This window comes from Panthera uncia, chromosome A2 (genome assembly GCF_023721935.1).
Source record: "Panthera uncia isolate 11264 chromosome A2, Puncia_PCG_1.0, whole genome shotgun sequence".
Classification (NCBI taxonomy): domain Eukaryota; kingdom Metazoa; phylum Chordata; class Mammalia; order Carnivora; family Felidae; genus Panthera; species Panthera uncia.
In genome coordinates this window covers 78,138,901-78,158,984 of record NC_064816.1, presented here as the reverse complement: position 1 = coordinate 78,158,984, position 20,084 = coordinate 78,138,901, and the positions used below count along the sequence as shown (strand labels likewise).

The 20,084-nt window shown below is 35.8% G+C and overlaps 1 protein-coding gene across 1 annotated transcript in view; it reads left to right on the top strand.

The window, feature by feature from the left end:
* FAM185A (family with sequence similarity 185 member A) overlaps nt 1-20,084 on the top strand; it is a 73,148-nt gene that overhangs the window by 26,057 nt on the left and 27,007 nt on the right. The window contains exon 5 of the mRNA XM_049642866.1: nt 10,033-10,074. Within this exon, the coding sequence (XP_049498823.1) occupies nt 10,033-10,074 (42 nt within the window). The remainder of the gene's footprint in view (nt 1-10,032; nt 10,075-20,084) is intronic.

Here is a 20,084-nt window from a genome sequence, read left to right as displayed (position 1 = left end):
CGTGAACTTTTTAATTTTCTCTTTAACTTCTTGGTTAACCCATTCATTCTTTAGTAGGATGTTATTTAGTCTTCAAATATTTGCTGCCTTTCCAAATTTTTTCTTGTGGTTGATTTCGAGTTTCATGGCGTTGTGGTTTGAAGATATGCACGGTATGATCTCAATCTTTTTGTACTTGTTGAGGGCTGATTTGTGTCCCAGCACACAAATCTATTCTAGAGAATGTTCTGTGTATACTCAAGAAGAATGTATATTCCACTGTTTTAGGATGAAATGTTCTGAATGTATCAATTAGGTCCATCTGATCCAGTGTGTCATTCAAAGCCATTGTTTCCTTGTTGATACTCTGTTTAGATGATTTGTCCATTGCCGTAAGTGAGGTGTTGAAATCCCCTACTATTATGGTATTATTACCAATAAGTTTCTTTATGTTTGTGTATAATTGATTTATATATTTGGGTAATTTCATGTTGGGGGCATAAGTGTGTACAACTGCTAGATCTTCTTGGTGGATAGACCCGTTAATTATGTAATAATGCCCTTCGTCATCTCTTGTTACAGTCTTTATTTTAAAATCTAGATTGTCTGATATAAGTATGGCTACTCTGGCTTTCTTTTGGCAACCATTACCATCATAGATGGTTCTCCATCCCCTTACTTTCAATCTGAAGGTGTCTTTAGGTCTAAAATGGTTCTCTTGTAAACATCAATTAGGTGTATATTGTTTTCTTATCCTTTCTGTTACCCTATGTCTTTTTATTGGAGCATTTAGTCCATTGACATTTAGAGTGAGTACTGAAAGATAGGAACTTATTGCCATTGTGTTGCCAGAGTTTCTGGTGCTGTTCTCTGGTACTTTCTAGTCTTTTGGTCTTTTTTGTTTTGTTTCATCTTTTCTCCCTAGCCAGAATATTTTAAATGACTTTATCGAACTGCAGGAGGCTGAGATTGAGAGTTTAGCAGTGTTCTAAGGCAGGAGAAAAGCCACAAATATTAGTGGGCACTGGCAGTCTTTTTCATGTCTTATATTTATAATTGATCTTTCTCAAACTTCTATGAGCTCCTCCTTTTCCCATTCCCTTGGTATTCTCCAAGATTTCATCCTGTTTTATTGTTGTTTTGCTTCTTTCTTTTCCTTGGGCATCTTACATGCTTTTGAGTCTTAACTACTCTTGTATTCTGGTAATTCAAATCTGTATCTCTAGCCCTGACTTCTGACTTATACATCCATCTGCTTGGTAGATATAGCTAATTGGATCTTTACAGGCATCTCAAATTCAGCATTTCTAACTTTTTTTTTCTTATTTTCCTCTCCCCCTGACAAACCTTATCCATAATGTGTTTTTCCTCCTTTATTTCTATTTTCAGTTTCTGATATTACCATGTACCAAACTCCCCAAGCTAGAAAGATTGTAGTAATCCTAGATTCCTCTCTCACCTCCCAATCATCTAATTAATCACCAAATTTAGGTGGGTTTTATTAGCTAAATATTTCCTCATTCTGTCTCATCTCTTTCTAATTTCTACTGTTCTATTTCAGACTCTTGTCATCTCTTGCCTCCACTCAGCAATACCTTGGCTTCCAGTCTTTCTTTCATCAACTCCATCCTCCTTACTGTAGCCTATGGTTGTTTATTAGAAATACACATTCAACATGGCATTCTCTTATTCAAACCTTTCTGATTGCCTGGATGATTGGCCTAACTTTCTGTTTGGACCCTGTGCCTTCCGGAATTATATAATCTCTTACTTATCTGAATATATTCTTACCTGTTTTATATTTCTGAGTCCTTGATTAGAGTCTTAGACCTACTGATCATTCTGTTGATAGTCTTCAAATGCTTTTCCCACCTTTCTTTACCTCATTGACTTTTAGTAATTTTTCAGTACTCATTGAAAACATCTGCTCTTCATCTCTGGCCTTCCATTGATCTGTACATTCTTGCCTAATTATAAATTCCTCAATAGAAAGGATCATGTTTTATTCATCTCTATATTCTTAGCGTTTAGAACTGTGGCTTGCAAATAGGAATTGCCTCCCTTACTTCTCACCCTCCCCCCACCTCCTGAAAATACAAAAAGAATTTAACCTTTAAGGATATTTGCTTGCTCCGTTTGGATTATTGATGTTATGTGCTTTTTATTTATTTTATTTTATTTTATTTTATTTTATTTTATTTTATTTTTTGTTTCAAGTTTTTATTTAAATTCTAGTTAGTTCACATATAATGGAATACTGGTTTCAGGGGTAGAATTTAGTGATTTATCACTTACATATAACACCCAGGGCTCATCACAAGTGCCCTCCTCAGTACCCATCACCCATTTAGCCCATACTTTGCCCACCTCTTCTCCACTAACCCTGTTTGTTCTCAATAGTTAAGAGTCTCTTAAGGTTTGTCTCCCTCTTTTTTTTCTTACTTCCCCTATGTTCATCTGTTTTGTGTCTTAAATTCCACATATCAGTGAAATTATATGTGATTTGTCTTTCTCTGACTGACTTATTTTGCTTAGCGTAATATACTCTACACAGGCGCCCCTCCTCTAGGATTTTGATGGTTCCCTTTCTCACATTTAAGGTCTTTCATCCATTTTGAATTTATTTTTGTGTATGGTGTAAGAAAGTAGTCCACTTTCATTCTTCTGCATATTGCTGTCCAGTTTTTCCAACACTATTTGTTGAAGAGACTGTCTTTTTTCCATTGGATGTTCTTTCTTGCTTTGTTGAAGATTAGTTAACCATATAGTTGTCGGTCCATTTCTGGACTTTCTATACTGTTCCACTGATATATGTGTCTGTTTTTGTGCCATTACCATACTGTCTTGATGACTACAGCTTTGTAATATAACTTGGACTCCGGAATTGTGATGCCTCCAGCTTTGTTTTTCTTTTTCAGGATGCCTTGAGCTATTCAGGGTCTTTTGTGGTTCCAAACAAATTTTAAGATTATTTGTTCTAACTCTATGAAAAGTGCTGGTGGTTATTTTGATAGGGATTGCATTAAATGTGTAGATTGCTTTGGGTAGTATAGACATTTTAACAATATTTGTTCTTCCAATCCATGAGCATGGAATGATTTTTCATTTCTTTGTGTCCTCTTCAAGTTCTTTTGTAAGTGTTCTTTAATTTTCAGAGTACAGATCTTTTACCTCTTTGGTTAGGTTAATTCCTAGGTATCCTGTGGTTTTTGGTGCAGTTGTAAATGGGATCCATTCCTTGATTTCTCTTTTTGCTGCTTCATTATTGGTGTGTCGAAATGTAACAGATTTCTGTATGTTGATTTTGTGTCTTGCAACTTTTAATGAATTTATGTATTAGTTCTAACAATTTTTTGGTGGAGTGTTTTAGGTTTTCTACACAGAGTATCATGTCACCTGTGAATAATGAAGGTTTGATGTCTTCCTTGCCAATTGGGATCACTTATTTCTTTTTTGTCTGATTGCTGAGGCTAGTACATTCCAGTACTACATTAAATAATGATGAGAATGTCTTGTTCCTGACTGTAGAGGAAAAGCTGTCAGTTTTTCCTCATTGAGTATGATATTAGCTGTGGGTCTTTCATATTATGGCCTTTATGATGTTAAGGCAAGTTCCTTCTATGCTCACTTTGTTGATGGTTTTTATCAAGAATGGATGCTGTACTTTGTCAAATACTTTTTGTGCATCTATTGAGAGGATCATACAGTTCTTATCCTTTCTTGTATTAATTTAGTGTATCACATTGCTTAATTTGCAAATATTAAACTGCCTTTGCAGCCCAGGAATAAACCCCACTTGATCGTGGTGAGTAATCTTCAAAAGTACTGTTGGATTTAATTTACTGGTATCTTGTTGAGAATTTTTGCATCCATATTCATCAGGGATATTGGCTTATAATTCTCCTTTTTGTGGGGTCTTTGGTTTTGGAATCAAGGTAATGCTGGCCTCATAGAATGAGTTTGGAAGTTTTCCTTCCATTTCTATTTCTTTGGACAGTTTAAGAAGAGTAAGTATTAACTATTCTTTAAATGTTTGGCCTGGCTGGCTTAGTTGTTTAAGCATCTGATTCTTGATTTTGGCTCAGGTCACAGTCTCACATTGTAGGATTGAGCCCGCATCAGGCTCCATGCTGGGTATGGAACCTGCTTAAGATTCTCTCTCTCCGTCTCCCTCTGTCCCTTTCCAACTTGCATGCATGTGCTCTCTCAAAAAAAAAAAAAAAAAAAGTAAAATTCCCTTGGGAAACTGAGGATATGTGCTTTTTAAACCATAATCACATTTATTTTAGTGAAGAAAAATAAACTAATGTTTCTCTCTAATTGATAGTTTATTTTTCCTTCTGACCATACTAGAATGAAGAATTACTGGCTGAAAAAAGCAATATATTTTCTCAAACACTGGGGTTTGTGGAGAAGTTAACATAACTTGAAAGAAGAATACACACACATAGTATAAACCATATGGTGTCTCCTTTATTACAAAGAAGCCTTTTACATAGATCCACCCCTCTAAAGTAGTTGATTTGTTTATTGTTTTTAGTGGTTGGAGATGAAATAGGTGGAACCAAAATATAGAAAACTGTGCTAGTGATGCCCACTTAGTTATCACCTTTTAAGTATTCTACCTAATTCCACAAAGTATTTGAGGTAAAAGGTCCATTTTGTATATTCTCATGACTTTGGAATATTTCTGTTTAAGGTAGAGTTTCCTAAATATTTTGATATGAGTTAAAAATACATTTTTTATTTATTGCTTTAAAAATCCTTTAGTATTGACATGGGGCACCTGGGTAGCTCAGTCAGTTAAGCATCCGACTCATGACTTCAACTTAGGTTATGGTCTCGCGGTTCGTGAGTTCAAGCCCCGCATTGGGCTCTGTGCTAACAGCACTGAACCTGCTTGGGATTCTCTCTCTCCCTCTCTTTCTGCCCCTCCCCCACTTGCTCTCTTTTTCTCTCTCTCAAAATAAATAAAAATAAACTTAAAATCCTTAGCATTGACAAAGATATTTTGAAATACTCTTTATATTTACAAATATTCCTTATTTCCATAGTTTTTTCCTTCTACTATGCTTTTATTGCACAGAACTCTTTAACATTCAAGAAAGATGTAGTCTGAGACTCTAAGGTCCCACTATAATATGAACTAGTCCTTCATTCTTTAATTGATCTAAAACTTCTGTTTTATGGCTGTAAGAACCATAACTTTCTTTGAGGTCACTTTACTTTCATGATAAGCGCTAATGATAGGCTTTTTGAGAAAGAACATATTTTCATTAAAAAATAGCAAATTTTGGGGGGCACCGGGGTGGCTCAGTTGGTTGAATGTCTGACTTCAGCCCAGGTCATGATCTCACGGTTCGTGAGTTCGAGCCCCACATTGGGCTCTGTGCTGACAGCTCAGAACCTGGAGCCTGCTTCGGTTTCTGTGTCTCCCTTTCTCTCTGCCCCAACCTGCTCACACAATCTCTCTCTCTCTCTCTCTCTCTCTCAAAAATAAATAAATGTTAAAAAAAATAGCAAATTTTTATAGCTTTAATTGAAGACTAGTGTAAGATAATAAAGCTCTTTTGCCTTCCTGAGTGGGCAACTGGACTCGCTTGCTAAAGGACTGACTATAAAACTATTACAGTTCTTTACTAACAGTTATAATCAGAAAAATCAGTGGTCTACTTTATCTTATGTTTGAAGTGTTCAGGAGGTGGAAGCAATAAAGAGAATTCTGAGTGAATGTCTTCACTGTCTCACACTAGGTTAGTCTCCCTAAAGCATGGTTTTCTTATTGTTATCCATCTTGAAATTCTTCACTGACTTCATCAATTTAGGATAAAGTCAGTAGAAGACTAGCACTCTATGGCTCTTCTACAGATTGCTCTTCACATGTTTTTCCAAACTTAATTTGAACATTTGTTTAAAAAATGATAATGTTTACTATGTAGTGGGCACTGTACTAACCTTTCAGGATATAATGCTAAATAAGAAAGACATGATCTCCGTCCTCATAGACTTGCCTAATTGCTTGTGCTTAACTGATTTGCATGATTTCAACATAGCATGTGTAGTTCTACTTTTTTTTACCTTTGCTTATGTTATTCTTCTTCCAAGAAAAATTTTCCTCCTCAGAATATTCAAGTTTATCCATGTTTAAAATCTCAGCTCTAGTTACATCTCCAATATGACCATTCTCATCTGTGCCTGGTCATTTTAGTCTCTTTCCTCTGAGTGGCCGTGGCACCTAATACATATTGTTAACTTAGGACTGTCACTTATAATTATTAATAAATACTGATTTTTAATTTTTCATGTGTATATCTTCCCAGATATCCTGTAAGGCTTTGGATGGCCAGTCTGTCTTCCAGCCCCTCCCCCAAATGTCCCTCTCACATGCAAAATACACCTCCTTTCTTCCAAGTTTCCTAAAAGTTTCATCCCATTATGCACCGCATCAGAGTCCAGAATCTCTACATCAAAATCAGTCTCATCACCTGATGAGACTCCTCAGGTGTAGTTGCTTAAGTACAACTCATCAAGAACAGTTTCTCTGAATCTGAAGACCTGTGAACTAAAGAGATGTTATCTAGCCACCCCCCCCCCACTTTACCACCCCTCCCCCACAACCTACCTGCACACCCAACATACAATCATGGGACAGGTATAAGATAATTGGTATAGACCTTACTGTTCAAGAGGAGGAAAATGAGAGGCATAAAGAGGTCACTGCTCCATAGTGATTTTAAAATTTGGGTGGGCAAATATTGGAGTTTCCTTGATTTATTTCTCAAGGCCTGGGAGTAATTATTTAGCATTTCATGCTTTGCCCTCTGTGCTTTTGCTCCTTCCTCTGAGTCATCCTTCCTTTTTCATGAAGTATGTTTGCATGTGAGTGATTTTCTCAGTCGGCTGCCTGACAGAATTTTGGGGGTCCAGTGGTCTCTTTTTACCTTGTACTGTCATTGTTCCTTTCAGTTCAGTTTAGCGGTGTGCTTGCTGTTATTATTCTCTCAAAAATTTTGTCAGCCTCCTGTGAATCACATTGGGGTTTACTCATTAGATAAAAGCCACATCCAAGAATCTCTTCAAAATGTGGGCTTCCGCAGAGATACTGAGGTAAAATGCACTCAAGCTTTCTGAAGTATTGACTGTTGATTGAGAGGATCTGTGAAACATACTTTTAATCTTTTTAAAGGATTGTTTGTATAATTGATTATTATTATTATTATAAGGTACCACTGTTGATCTTTCTGTGGTCTTTGCAGTCACCTCTCAGCTTCATTTTGAGGCCATGTTCTGCCAATGCTCTTGGATTCAAACTTTGTTTGAAAGCTATTCCCACCTTTAACATCTTTTGTCATCTCGGGGGGCTGAGAATTTTCTTTTTCTTTTTTTTCTTTTTTGAATTTTTATTCTTCCAAGATTTTATTTAAATTCAAGTTAGTTAATGTATAGTGTAGTATTGGTTTCAGGAGTAGAATTTAGTGATTTGTCACTTACATATAACATCCAGTGCTCATCACAAGTGCCCTTCTTAATGCCCATCACCCATCTAGCCCATCCCCACCCACCTCCCCTCCAGCAACCCTTAGTTTTGTTCTCTATAGTTAAGAGTCTCTAATGGTTTGGAGTGGCTAAGAATTTTCAAAACTATTTGTGCCCTGGTTTTGTTTGTTTAACAGTCCTTCCTTTAGATTAATCTTTCTTCTCTTGCATTTTACAGTAAGTGAAAAAAAAAAAGTAGCACTTACAATACTTTAACCTGCTTAGAAATCTTAGTTAAATCCCTCAGTTCATTAAGGCACATTTCTTACTTTGCATGCACATTACTGAAGGTAATGGTATTGCTAAGTTTCTACAACTACTTATCAAGGATGCTCCTTCTTCCAATTTCTTTTTTTTTATTAAAAAAATTTTTTTTTAATGTTTATTTATTTTTGAGAGAGATAGAGACAGAGGTGAGTCAGGGAGGGGCAGAAAGAGAGGGAGATACAGAATCTGAAGCAGTCTCCAGGCTCTGAGCTGTCAGCACAGAGCCTGACGTGGGGCTCGAACCCACAGACTGTTGGGATCATGACCTGAGCTGAAGCCGGATGCTTAACCGACTGAGCCACCCAGGCGCCCCTCCTTCTTCCAATTTCTAAATACATTTTCCTCACTTCATCTGAGTCCTTGTGGAAAGCATACTCAGCTTTCTACTAACAGTCTGTTCAAGGCAATTTAGGCTTTCTCTAACATGCTTTTGAAAATCCTTCCAGCCTCTGCTTCACTGCCAAGTTGCAAAGCTACTCCTACATTTTTAAGTATTTATTATGGCAGCACCCCTCTTTTAGCTTTCAACATCTGTACTAGTTACCTCTTCCTGTGTAACAAATTACCTCAAAACTTAGCAGCTGAAAGCAACAAACACTTATTATCTTACATTTGGATGAGTCAGGAATCTTGGTGTGGCTTAACTGGATCCTCTGCCTCAAGACCTCTTACGATGTTGTTACGAAGCTGTCAGTTGGGGCTGTGGGGTCATTTAAAGGTTCCACTAAGGGACAGTCTGCTTCCTAGCTCACTCGTGGTTGCTGGCAGGATTTGAGTTCAGATCCTGTTCATTAGAGGCCTCTATTGATTCCTTCCTAGTGTGCGTCTTGGGCAGTTGGCTGATGGCTTCCATCAGAGCAGAAAAGGGCTACCAAGACAGAAACCAGAATCTCTTTGTAACCTAATCTTGGAAACAACATCCCATCACTTTTGCCTTATTTTCTGTGTTAAATTATTAGGTCCAACCTATGCATGAAGGGAAGAGATTATATCAGGGCTTGAATACCAGGAGTCAGGGATCTTTGAAAGCCACCTTAGAAGCTATATGATCTTTGGCCACTGTTTGCATGTGATGGTGAATCTGCATTTACTGGGTTTGAAAATTGGAAGAGAGTGTCTAGAACACACCGATGAAATAATATTTACATAACACATTTAAAAGGATCTTTATAACTTTGTAACTTACTGAGACTTGAAAATAATTTTAGGAGCTTAATTTCTCCACACAAACCAAGTTTTATTTCTACACAAATGTACTCCTTGTTCATATCCTCACATGAAGGAATATAAGACTCTTTGATTTTTGCAATCAAAATACATCTGACTGTTGACAAATGAATCAAGTGATTTGTTTGCTTTTTCTCAGGTGCTGGTGATACATGTCGGTATTTACAGGATGTAAGAAATTAAATAAATGAGTTCATTTACCCTAGATTATTTGTGAGATAAAATTTATTCCTTTACTCTTTTAGTAGTTTTGGAATTATGACAGAAGAGGTAACCTTGATGACATTTTCAGTACAGTAAACATAGATCGTATGGGTCTAGGAATAAGTCTATAAACACACATATGAAGAAAAATCCTATGAATTTTGGTATTGGGGGAAAGGGGGCTGGGAAGAGCAGTTCCAGTATCCTATACTTTTCCTGGAAAATATGTTTTCATCAAAAGACTTCTGAAACCTTTTTCTTTGTTAGTCATACTTCAATGTGTTCATTATTCCTGCCCTAAACTCTTTGACTCTTGGCACAGAAACTACTTTAATCTAACAGACATGGCATCACGGCCTGAAAAATAACAGTAATAACTTTTTTCCACAGATTATTTCAGTGTTATTTTAGTTGGCTTAAAACTTGGCTTTGAGTGGTCTGATAAATACAGCAATGTTTATGTTAAAAATACATAGTACGTTTAAGCAACTTTTTCATTTATGGATTATAGAAGTATCATTATTTTTCATCCACGTTTCCCAGAGAGTATGGTGGTTTGTTTTGTAGTTATGCTAGAGAACATTAAGGTGGAATATTGGAAGAGAGTTTGTATAGATGACTAAAGCTAGTTATTTCAGAGTTTCAGCTAATTCTCTTATTAGATTTGTACTACTGAGAAGAATTGCCAACAACAATAACAGTGTTATTAAATAATATTGTGAATATCCAACCATGTTATAGAAAACCATATATTATAATAGTTCATTTTTAGACTTTCCCTAATATATAAAATTGTCTTTTTTTCTCTCTCTTTTACAGGCAATATAACATTACACAGCAACATGGGCAACATCACAGTAGGTATGTGCTAAGCTGCTAGTTGGTAAATTTTGCATGCTTTTAAAAATAGTTATATTTGTGATATTTTATAAATAAAATCTGAAGTTTAGCTCATGAATCTGATATGTTCCTGATATGCAAGTCAAATATAGGCAGACCCAATGTATGAATATGTAAAATTGTTTCTGAAAATTCATTGACTCATCATCCTGTATATATTATATAATTATAGATTTGGTATCAATAAGAATAAAGTTAGAATTCTGATTTCACCACTTTCTTTTTTTAAAGTTTATTTATTTATTTGAGGGAGACAGAGACAGGGAGAGTGGGTGAAGGGCAGAGAGGGGGGGGGGGGGGGGGGAGAGAATCCCAAGCAAGCTCTGCATTGCCAGTGCAGAGCCCTATAGGGCTTGAATTCGTGAAACTATGAGATCATAACCTGAGCAAAATCAAAAGTCGGGACACTTAACTGACTGATTCACCCAGGTGCTCCTGATTTCACCACTTCCTATACATGGGCTAATTACCTAACTTCTCTGTGCTTCAATTTGCACATCTGAAAAAAATAGAAATTATAATAAGTACCTATTGTAGAGGGTTATTGTAAGAAGTGAGATCATATATATAAAGTACTTTAGCATGGTGTCTGACATATGGTAAAAATTCAATAAATAATTGTCATTTTAATTATTGTTCCAATCCCAGGCCAGAACTAATAGTGGCTAATGGTACTTAAGACCTCTTCACTACATGTGATGCTGTGCCTGTGGGAGAAAAGTTCAGCTTTCCAGATAGTTTAGATAGAGTTTTTCTCTCTCCCAAGGAGCACCTGCTTACCTATAGGCAAAGGCATAAGAGTGGTGGTTGTTTTTTTTTTTATTAAATTTTTTTTTTTCAACCTTTTTTATTTATTTTTGGGACAGAGAGAGACAGAGCATGAACGGGGGAGGGGCAGAGAGAGAGGGAGACACAGAATCGTAAACAGGCTCCAGGCTCCGAGCCATCAGCCCAGAGCCTGACGCGGGGCTCAAACTCACGGACCGCGAGATCGTGACCTGGCTGAAGTCGGACGCTTAACCGACTGCGCCACCCAGGCGCCCCGAGTGGTGGTTGTTTTTAGGCCTTAGAGAGTTGGGAGTATGGATGGGAAATGAGGACCTTTGAGGGGAGGCTGTGGCTTATTGCCAGGATGAATGCCCAGGGCCTCTTGGCTTTGTCCTTTTTGATGGTTTAAATTTTTCCTTTCTTTGTACTCATTTTAATAGTGAACATGTCCATTAGTCCTTTGCACTATCACTCCTAGATTTTCTGACTTAAAGTACATATCTTTTTAAATAATTTTCCAGAGATTATAACTTTTATGTTCAATGAGGGACTAAGTTGAAAATAAAGGCTTCTTTCATGATAGTTGTAAATCATTTTAACTAAGACAAGACAGAAAGATTTACCTGTGTTCCACTGGAAAATTGAGATTTACTGTTAACTATTCAGGCCATTTCATCAGAGGACACACCTAAGCATAGTAAAGGAAGTTTCTAGTGTGAACAAAAAGGTATGCTGATAAGAAGCTGAGCCAGCTGGGGAGAGAAAATGCTAGACATGGGGAAAGAAGGAGAATGTTGCAAAATGAGGCACAGGGAATTTCATTACCAACTAGAAGGCCTTTTAGGCAGATATGAATTTGAGGACTATTTGTAATACAATATGATATGATCATGCTAGTATTATTCTTGGATGGAAATGTGAAACATAAATGAAAAACCCTTCTCTCTAAAAGTGGAAATAAATGGTTATTTATCCATACTGGAAAAGAATAGTAGTAGCAAGGATGAAATGAGCAGCAATTTACATCTCTGAAGATGGTTTCTTTTTTTTTTTTTTTTTTTTTAATTTTTTTTTTTTCAACGTTTTTTATTTATTTTTGGGACAGAGAGAGACAGAGCATGAACGGGGGAGGGGCAGAGAGAGAGGGAGACACAGAATCGTAAACAGGCTCCAGGCTCCGAGCCATCAGCCCAGAGCCTGACGCGGGGCTCGAACTCACGGACCGCGAGATCGTGACCTGGCTGAAGTCGGACGCTTAACCGACTGCGCCACCCAGGCGCCCCCTGAAGATGGTTTCAAACTGTACAAATGATTAACATTATGAATTCTTGTTAATTTTTCATATGAACTTTTTCTCACTGTTAAGTACTAGAGGGATTTTAAGATGAAATGTTTTCTTTTTCTTTGATAAATCTCTGTCCACTCAAAGAAAATGACCTGAGTACAGTGTTAAGAACTATAATTTATAATTTTCTTTATCAAAATATAAATTGTGTCCATGGCTTTAGGTTGTTCTTAAAAATCTACAAATATATGAAGGTAAATAAAGCTTGAATTCTTATTTTGTAAATATCATTGATAAACTTTGAGTTTTATTTTGGAAGAATCTCTTACAATAAGAAAAAAAGTTTTACATTTGTTAAGTTATCATATTTTGATCTCTGGTAGTGTGGAAAAGTATAGACTTTAGAAGTAGATTTGGTGGTAAATTTTGGTCCTACCATATATTAGCTGTGTGACTTTCTCAAATTACCAAGTCTCTGAGTTTGCATTTTTTTTTTTACATAAAATGGATGCCATTTACATAGCACAAGGTTGTTGAGATAATAATTAAAGTAGTACTAATAGCCTACTGTAGACTGAAAGCCTTACCGATAACACAAACTGTCATTTAACACGTATTGTGTATGCTATATGCATTATATATTGTATTCTTACAATACAGTAAGCAAGGGAAAAGAAAATGTTAAGAAAATCATTAGGAAGAGAAAATACATTTACAGTACTGTACTGTATATTTATAGTGGCCCCACACAGTTCAAACCCATGTTGTTCAAGGGTCAACAGTATATAAAATACATCGCAATGCGTGGTAGTTATTCAATAAACTATCCCTCTCTTTCTCCTCTTCCAGTTTATTATCTATAATATAGAACAAGTCACTATGTTTTAAACTTAATTATTAAGGAAGTGTTCATTTCATAAATTCCTTTATTTCTTTCAATATCTATATTAATACTTTGGAAGAAAGGTATAAATTATGTCTTTATTTACTGCTCTCAAGATTCTGTTAACATTTGAAGACAACCTTGAGTATGGCAGTAACTAGTCAACATGTATTTATTGAGTGCCTGTTCTATCTCAGGAACTTTTTTAGGTACTGAGCATAATATTGGTCAACAAAAACATAGTCTCCATGCTTACCTTCAGCCTGAGAAGAAAGACAATAAGCATGCAAATAACCAAAGATAACTTCAGATTGTGCAATGAATAAATAAGAGAGGGTAATAGGATAGAGAATGGGGAAAACAAAGTTACTTCAGTTAGTAATCAGGGAGGGTCTGAAGAAGGGACACTTGAACTCAAGCCAGAATAATGGGAAAGAGGCTCATAAAATTTTGGATGCAGAGCTCCCCAGATAGAGGAGTAGCTAGCGCAAGCCCTGAAAATGGAATGGATCTATCATTTTCAAGATACAGATCCAGAAGCAGAACTCATGGAGAGTTGTGGGAGATGAGGTACCTGAGGGCTAGATCATAGGGCCTTTATAGACATTGTGAGAGTTGGGACTTAATTTCAGCTACAACAGGTGTTAGCAGGCAAGTAATATCTAATTTTTTTTTAAAGAGCAACCTAGCTGTTGTTTTGTAATGTACCAGAGGGTGCAAAAGTGGAAGCAGGTAACCAGAAAGCTTAATTTGTTTATCCATTCTCCTGTTGTTGGATACCTTGGCTATGTCTAATTTTTGGCATTTATAAATAAAACTGGTATGAATGTTCTTAGACAAGTCATTTTATGAAGACATATATGGATGATATATATATTTTTTCCCCTTCTTGGGTAAATACCTAGGAATAGAATCACTGATTTGAGTAGGTATGATAAACTTCCAGACTTTTCCCCCAAAGTTCCCTTTTACACTCCTTTCTACAACATATGACAATTCTAGTTGTTCCACATCCTCACCAACATTTTTGTCAGTCTTTTATTTTTTTTTAATGTTTATTTATTTGTTTGAGAGAGAAAGAGAATGCCTGTGTGTGCATACAGGAGAAAGGCAGAGAGAGAATCCCAAGTAGGCTCCATGCTGTCAGCATAGAACCAAACAGAGGCTTCAAACTCACCGTGAAATCATGACCTGAGCTGAAATCCAGAGTCAGCCACCCAACCACCTGGCACCCAGGTGCCCCTGTCAGTCTTCTAATTTTACCCGTGTGCAGTGGTATCCCTCTGGTATTATTTTACATTTCCCTGATGACTAATGATGTTCAGTACTTTTCATGTGCTTACTGCTTATTAGTATATCTTTGTGAAATTTTGTTCAGGTCTTTTGCTCATTTATTTTTCAGTTGGATTGTCTTTTTGTTACTGAGTTGGAGGAGTTCTTTATATATTCTGGGAACAATCCTTTGTAACATTGTTTTTCTGTATTTTCCCTCAGTCTGTGGCTTGCCTGGTCAGTCATTCTGTTTTCTTTTCTTTTCTTTTCTTTTCTTTTCTTTTCCTCTTCTCTTCTCTTCTCTTTTCTTTTCTTTTCTTTTCTTTTCTTTTCTTTTCTTTTCTTTTCTTTCTTTCGACTGAGAGAGTATGGGCAGAGGGAGTGGGAGAGAGAGAATCTTAAAGCAGGCTCCACAGTCAACCTGACACGGGGCTCAATCTCACAACTGAAAACATGACCTGAGCCGAAATCAAGAGTTGGACACTTAACCAACCAATTGACCCACCCAGGTGCCCCTGTCTGTTCATTTTCTTAATGGTGTATTTGGATGAGAAGATTTCCATTTTGATGAAGTCTAATTGACCAATTATTTTTATGGCTATTGATTTCTGTGTCCTGAGAAATCTTTGGCTGCCTTCAATCATGAAGCTGTCCTATGTTTTCCTCTAGCAGCTTTCAAATTTTTGCTTTTACCTTTGATCAATCTCTAATTTTTGTGTTTAATCTGAGTCAGGAAATCCGGATTTATTTTTTCCCATCTGGATGTTATTGTTACATCACCATTTGTTGACAAAACTTTCTTTCTCCAATGTATTACTTCAGCATGTTTGTCTAGAATGAAATTACTGTATAAGTTAATAGATATTTTATTATTCTATTTTCTGTTTTGTCTGACTTTACATTCAGTAAGTGGTACTTTTCAAGGAATTTGTCTATTTTATCACATTGTCAAATTTGTTCACGTAATGCTGTGCAGAGTATTCCCTTATATTCCTGTTTATGCCTATAGGATCTGTAGTGGTATTTCTTTCCTCTTCATTCCTGATATTGATATATGTATTCTCTTTTTCTTGATTAATGAGGGTAGACTTTATTTTCAAAGAACCAACTTTTCACTTTGTTAGTATCTTTATTGTTTGTTTTCTGATGTATTAATTGATTTCTGCTCTTTATTTATTATGTTCTTTCTTTTATTAACTTGGAGTTTCCTTGCTCCTCTTTTTCTAGCTTCCTCAGATAAAACATTAGGTCAGTGATTTTAGACAGTTTTTTTTTTTTAGAATTTTTGTTAATATTAGCATTTAAATTATAAGTCTGTTAAAGGCAGTGTATTCCCCACATTTTGCAATGTTGCATTTTTTTCTTCTATAATTTGGCTTTTGTAAATAATGTTGCAATAAGCATCAGGGTACATGTATACCCTTGAGTTAATGTTTTTAATTAAGTTTTTATTTTAATTCTGGTATAGTTAATATACAGTGTTATATTAGTTTCAGCTGTACAAAATACTGATACAACAATTTCATACATCACCTAGTGCTCATCACAAGTGCACTTCTTAATTCCCATCACCTATTTCTCTCATCCTTCTACACACCTCCTCTTTGGTAACCATCAATATGTTCTCTATAATTAAGAGTCTGTGTCTTGGTTTGTCTCTCTCGCTCTTTTTTTTTTCTTTGCTCATTTGTTTTGCATCTTAAATTCCACATATGAGTGAAATTGTATGGTATTTGTCTTTTTCTGACTGACTTATTTTATTTTTTTATTTTTTTTAATTTTATTTTTAATTTTTTTAAATTTACATCCAAATTAGTTAGCATATAGTGCAACGATGATTTCAGGAGTAGATTCCTTAGTGCCCTTTACCCATTTAGCCCATCCCCCCTCCCACAACCCCTCCAGTAACCCTCTGTTTGTTCTCCATGTTTATGAGTCTCTTATGTTTTGTCCCCCTCCCTGTTTTTATATTATTGTTGTTTCCCTTCCCTTATGTTCATCTGTTTTGTCTCTTAAAGTCCTCATATGAATGAGGTCATATGATTTTTGTCTTTCGCTGACTGACTCATTTCACTTAGCATAATACCCTCCAGTTCCATCCACATAGTTGCAAATGGCAAGATTCCATTCTTTTTGGTTGCCGAGTAATACTCCATTGTATATATACACCACATCTTCTTTGTCCATTCATCCATCGATGGACATTTGGGCTCTTTCCATACTTTGGCTATTGTTAATATTGCTGCTATAAACATGGGGGTGCATGTGTCCCTTCGAAACAGCACACCTGTATCCCGTGGATAATTGCCTAGTAGTGCAATTGCTGGGTCATAGGGTAGTTCTGTTTTTAGTTTTTTGAGGAACCTCCATACTTTTTTCCAGAGTGGCTGCACCAGCTTGCACTCCCACCAACAATGCAAAAGAGCTCTTTCTCTGCATCCTTGACAACATCTGTTGTTGCTTGAGTTGTTAATGTTAGCCATTCTGACAGGTGTAAGATGGTATCTCATTGTGGTTTTGATTTGTATATCCCTTATGATGAGTGATGTCGAGCATTTTTTCATGTGTCAGTTGACCATCTGGATGTCTTCTTTGGAGAAGTGCCTATTCATGTCTTTTGCCCATTTCTTCACTGGATTATTTGTTTTTTGGGTGTTGAGTTTGAAAGTTCTTTATAGATTTTGGATACTAACCCTTTATCTGAGATGTCATTTGCAAATATCTTCTCCCATTCTGTCAGTTGCCTTTTAGTTTTGTTGATTGTTTCCTTCGCTGTGCAGAAACTTTGTTTTGATGAGGTCCCAGTAATTCATTTTTGCTTTTGTTTCCCCTGCTTCCGGAGACGTGTTGAATAAGAAGTTGCTACAGGTGAGGTCAAAGTGGTTTTTGCCTGCTTTTTCCTCGAGGATTTTAATGGCTTCCTGTCTTACATTGAGGTCTTTCATCCATTTTGAGTTTATTTTTGTGTATGGTAGAAGAAGGTGGTCCAGGTTCATTCTTCTGCATGTCGTTGTCCAGTTTTCCCAGCACCACTTGCTGAAGAGACTGTCTTTATTCCATTGGATATTCTTTCCTGCTTTGTCAAAGATTAGTTGGCCATACATTGTGGGTCCATTTCTGGGTTCTCTATTCTGTTCCATTGATCTGAGTGTCTGTTCTTGTGCCAGTACCATACCATCTTGATGGTTACAGCTTTGTAGTATAGCTTGAAGTCTGGGATTGTGATGCCTCCTGCTTTGGTTTTCTTTTTCAAGATTGCTTTGGCTATTCAGGATCTTTTCTGGTTCCGTAGACATTTTAGGATTATTTGTTCTAGCTCTGTGAAGAATGCTGGTGTTATTTTGATAGGGATTGCTTTGAATATGTAGATTGCTTTGGGTAGTATCGACATTTTAACAATATTTGTTCTTCCTATCCAGGAGCATGGAATCTTTTTCCATTTTTTTTGTGTCTTCTTTGATTTCTTTCATAAGCTTTCTATAGTTTTCAGTGTATAGATTTTTCACCTCTTTGGTTAGATTTATTCCTAGGTATTTTATGGTTTTTGGTGCAATTGTAAATGGGATCGATTCCTTGATTTCTTTTTCTGTTGCTTCATTGTTGGTGTATAGGAATGCAACTGATTTCTGTGTGTTGATTTTATATCCTGCAACTTTGCTGAATTCAGGAATCAATTCTAGCAGTATTTTGGTGGAATCTTTTGAGTTTTCCATATAGAGTATCATTTGACTGACTTATTTAGCTTAGCATTGTACTCTAGCTCCATCCCTATTGTTGCAAATGGCAAGAATTCATTCTTTTTCATGGCTGAGTAATGTTCCTTTATTTATATATGTACACCACATCTTCTTTATCCATTCATCTATCAGTGGACACTGGTCTGCTTCCATAATTTGGCTATTGTAAATAATGCTGCTATAAACATAAAGGTACATATATCCCTTTAAATTAGTATTTTTTGTATTTTGGGGGTAGATACCCAGTAGTGTGATTACTGGATCATAGGGTAGTTCCATTTTTAACTTTTTGAGGCACGTCCATACTGGTTTCCACAGTGGCTACACCAGTTTGCATTCCCACCGACAGTGCAAGAAGGTTCCTTTTTCTCCGCATCTTCACCAACACCTGTTGTTTCTTGTGTTTTTGATGTTAGCCATCTGACAGATGTGAGGTAGTTTTGGTTTACATCTCATTGTAGTTTTGGTTTACATTTCCCCAATGATGAATGATGATGAGCACCTTTCAAGTGTCTGTTGGCCATCTGGATGTCTTCTTTGTATGAATTTCTTTTCATGTCTCCTGCCCATTTTTTAATTGGATTATTTGGCCTTTTGGTGTTGACATGTGTAAGTTCTTCATATATTTTGGATACTAACCCTTTATCAGATAAGTCATTTGCAAATATCTTCTCCCGTTTAGGTTGCCTTTTAGTTTTGTTGATTATTTCCTTTACTGTACAGAATGCTTTTATTTTGATGTAGTCCCAATAGCTTATTTTTGCTTTTATTTCCCTTGCCTCAGGAGACATATCTAGGAAAATGTTGCTATGGCTTATGTGAGAGAAATAAATGCCTGTGCTCTTTTCTAGGATTTTCATGGTTTCAAGTCTTACATTTAGGTTTATAATTCATTTTGAATTTATTTTTATGTATAGTGTAAGAAAGTGGTCTAGTTTCATTCTTTTGCATGCAGTTGTCCAGTTTTCCCAACTGAAATTTATTGAAGAGACTGTCTTTCCTCCTTTTTCAAAGATTAATTGACCATATAATTATGGGTTTATTTCTGGTTTTTCTAATCTGTTCCATTGATCTATGTGTCTGTTTTTGCATTAGTACCATACTATTTTGATACTGTAGCTATGTAATATAACTTGAAGGCTGGAATTGTGATATCTGAAGCTTTGCTTTTCTTTTTCAAGATTGCTTTGGCTATTCAAGGTCTTTTGTGGTTCCATACAAATTTTAGGATCATTTGTTCTAGTTCTGTGAAATGTTGCATTTTAAAAATCATTTTTTAGAAGATTTTTAATTGTGCTTTTGATTTCTTCTTTGATCTTTAGAAGTCTATTTTTAAATTTTTGTATACTTAAGATTTTTATAGATCTCTTATTTTATTGGTTTCTAACTAAATTCCATCTGGTCAGAGAAAATTCTTTATGTGATTTCAGTGTTGTTGTTGTTTTACATTTATTGCAGTTTATTTTATCATTCGGCAGCATATGGTTCTATCTTGTGAATTTCTGTGTCACATGCCATTGAAATGAGCATACGGTATAATACATTTTTGGGGGGTCTTAGCTGTTCTATAAGTTGCTGAGAGAGGGTTGTTAAATTTTTCAATGAATTCTGTCAGCTTTACGTTTGGTTTTTGAATCTCTGTTATTTATGATATTCATATTCATGATTGTTATGGCTGTATGTTGAATTAACCCTTTTATCATTACAAAATGCCCTGCTTTATCTCAGGTAATATTCTGTGTCTTGAATTTTCTTCATCTAATGATGAAAACACTCTTCACTTCTTATGCTTAATATTAGTAATAATAAAGGCACTCTTGCCTTCTTATGCTTAATGTTAGCATGGTATATGTTTTTCTATTCATTTACTTTCAGTCTATCTGTTTAAAAATCCTTTTTCATAGACAGCGTAGTTGGCACTTACTTTTTAAAGTTCATTTTGCAAACTGTCTTTTAATTGGAGGATACAGTCCATTAACATTTAATATAATTATTGATATGGTTGGATATGTGTCTACCATTTTAT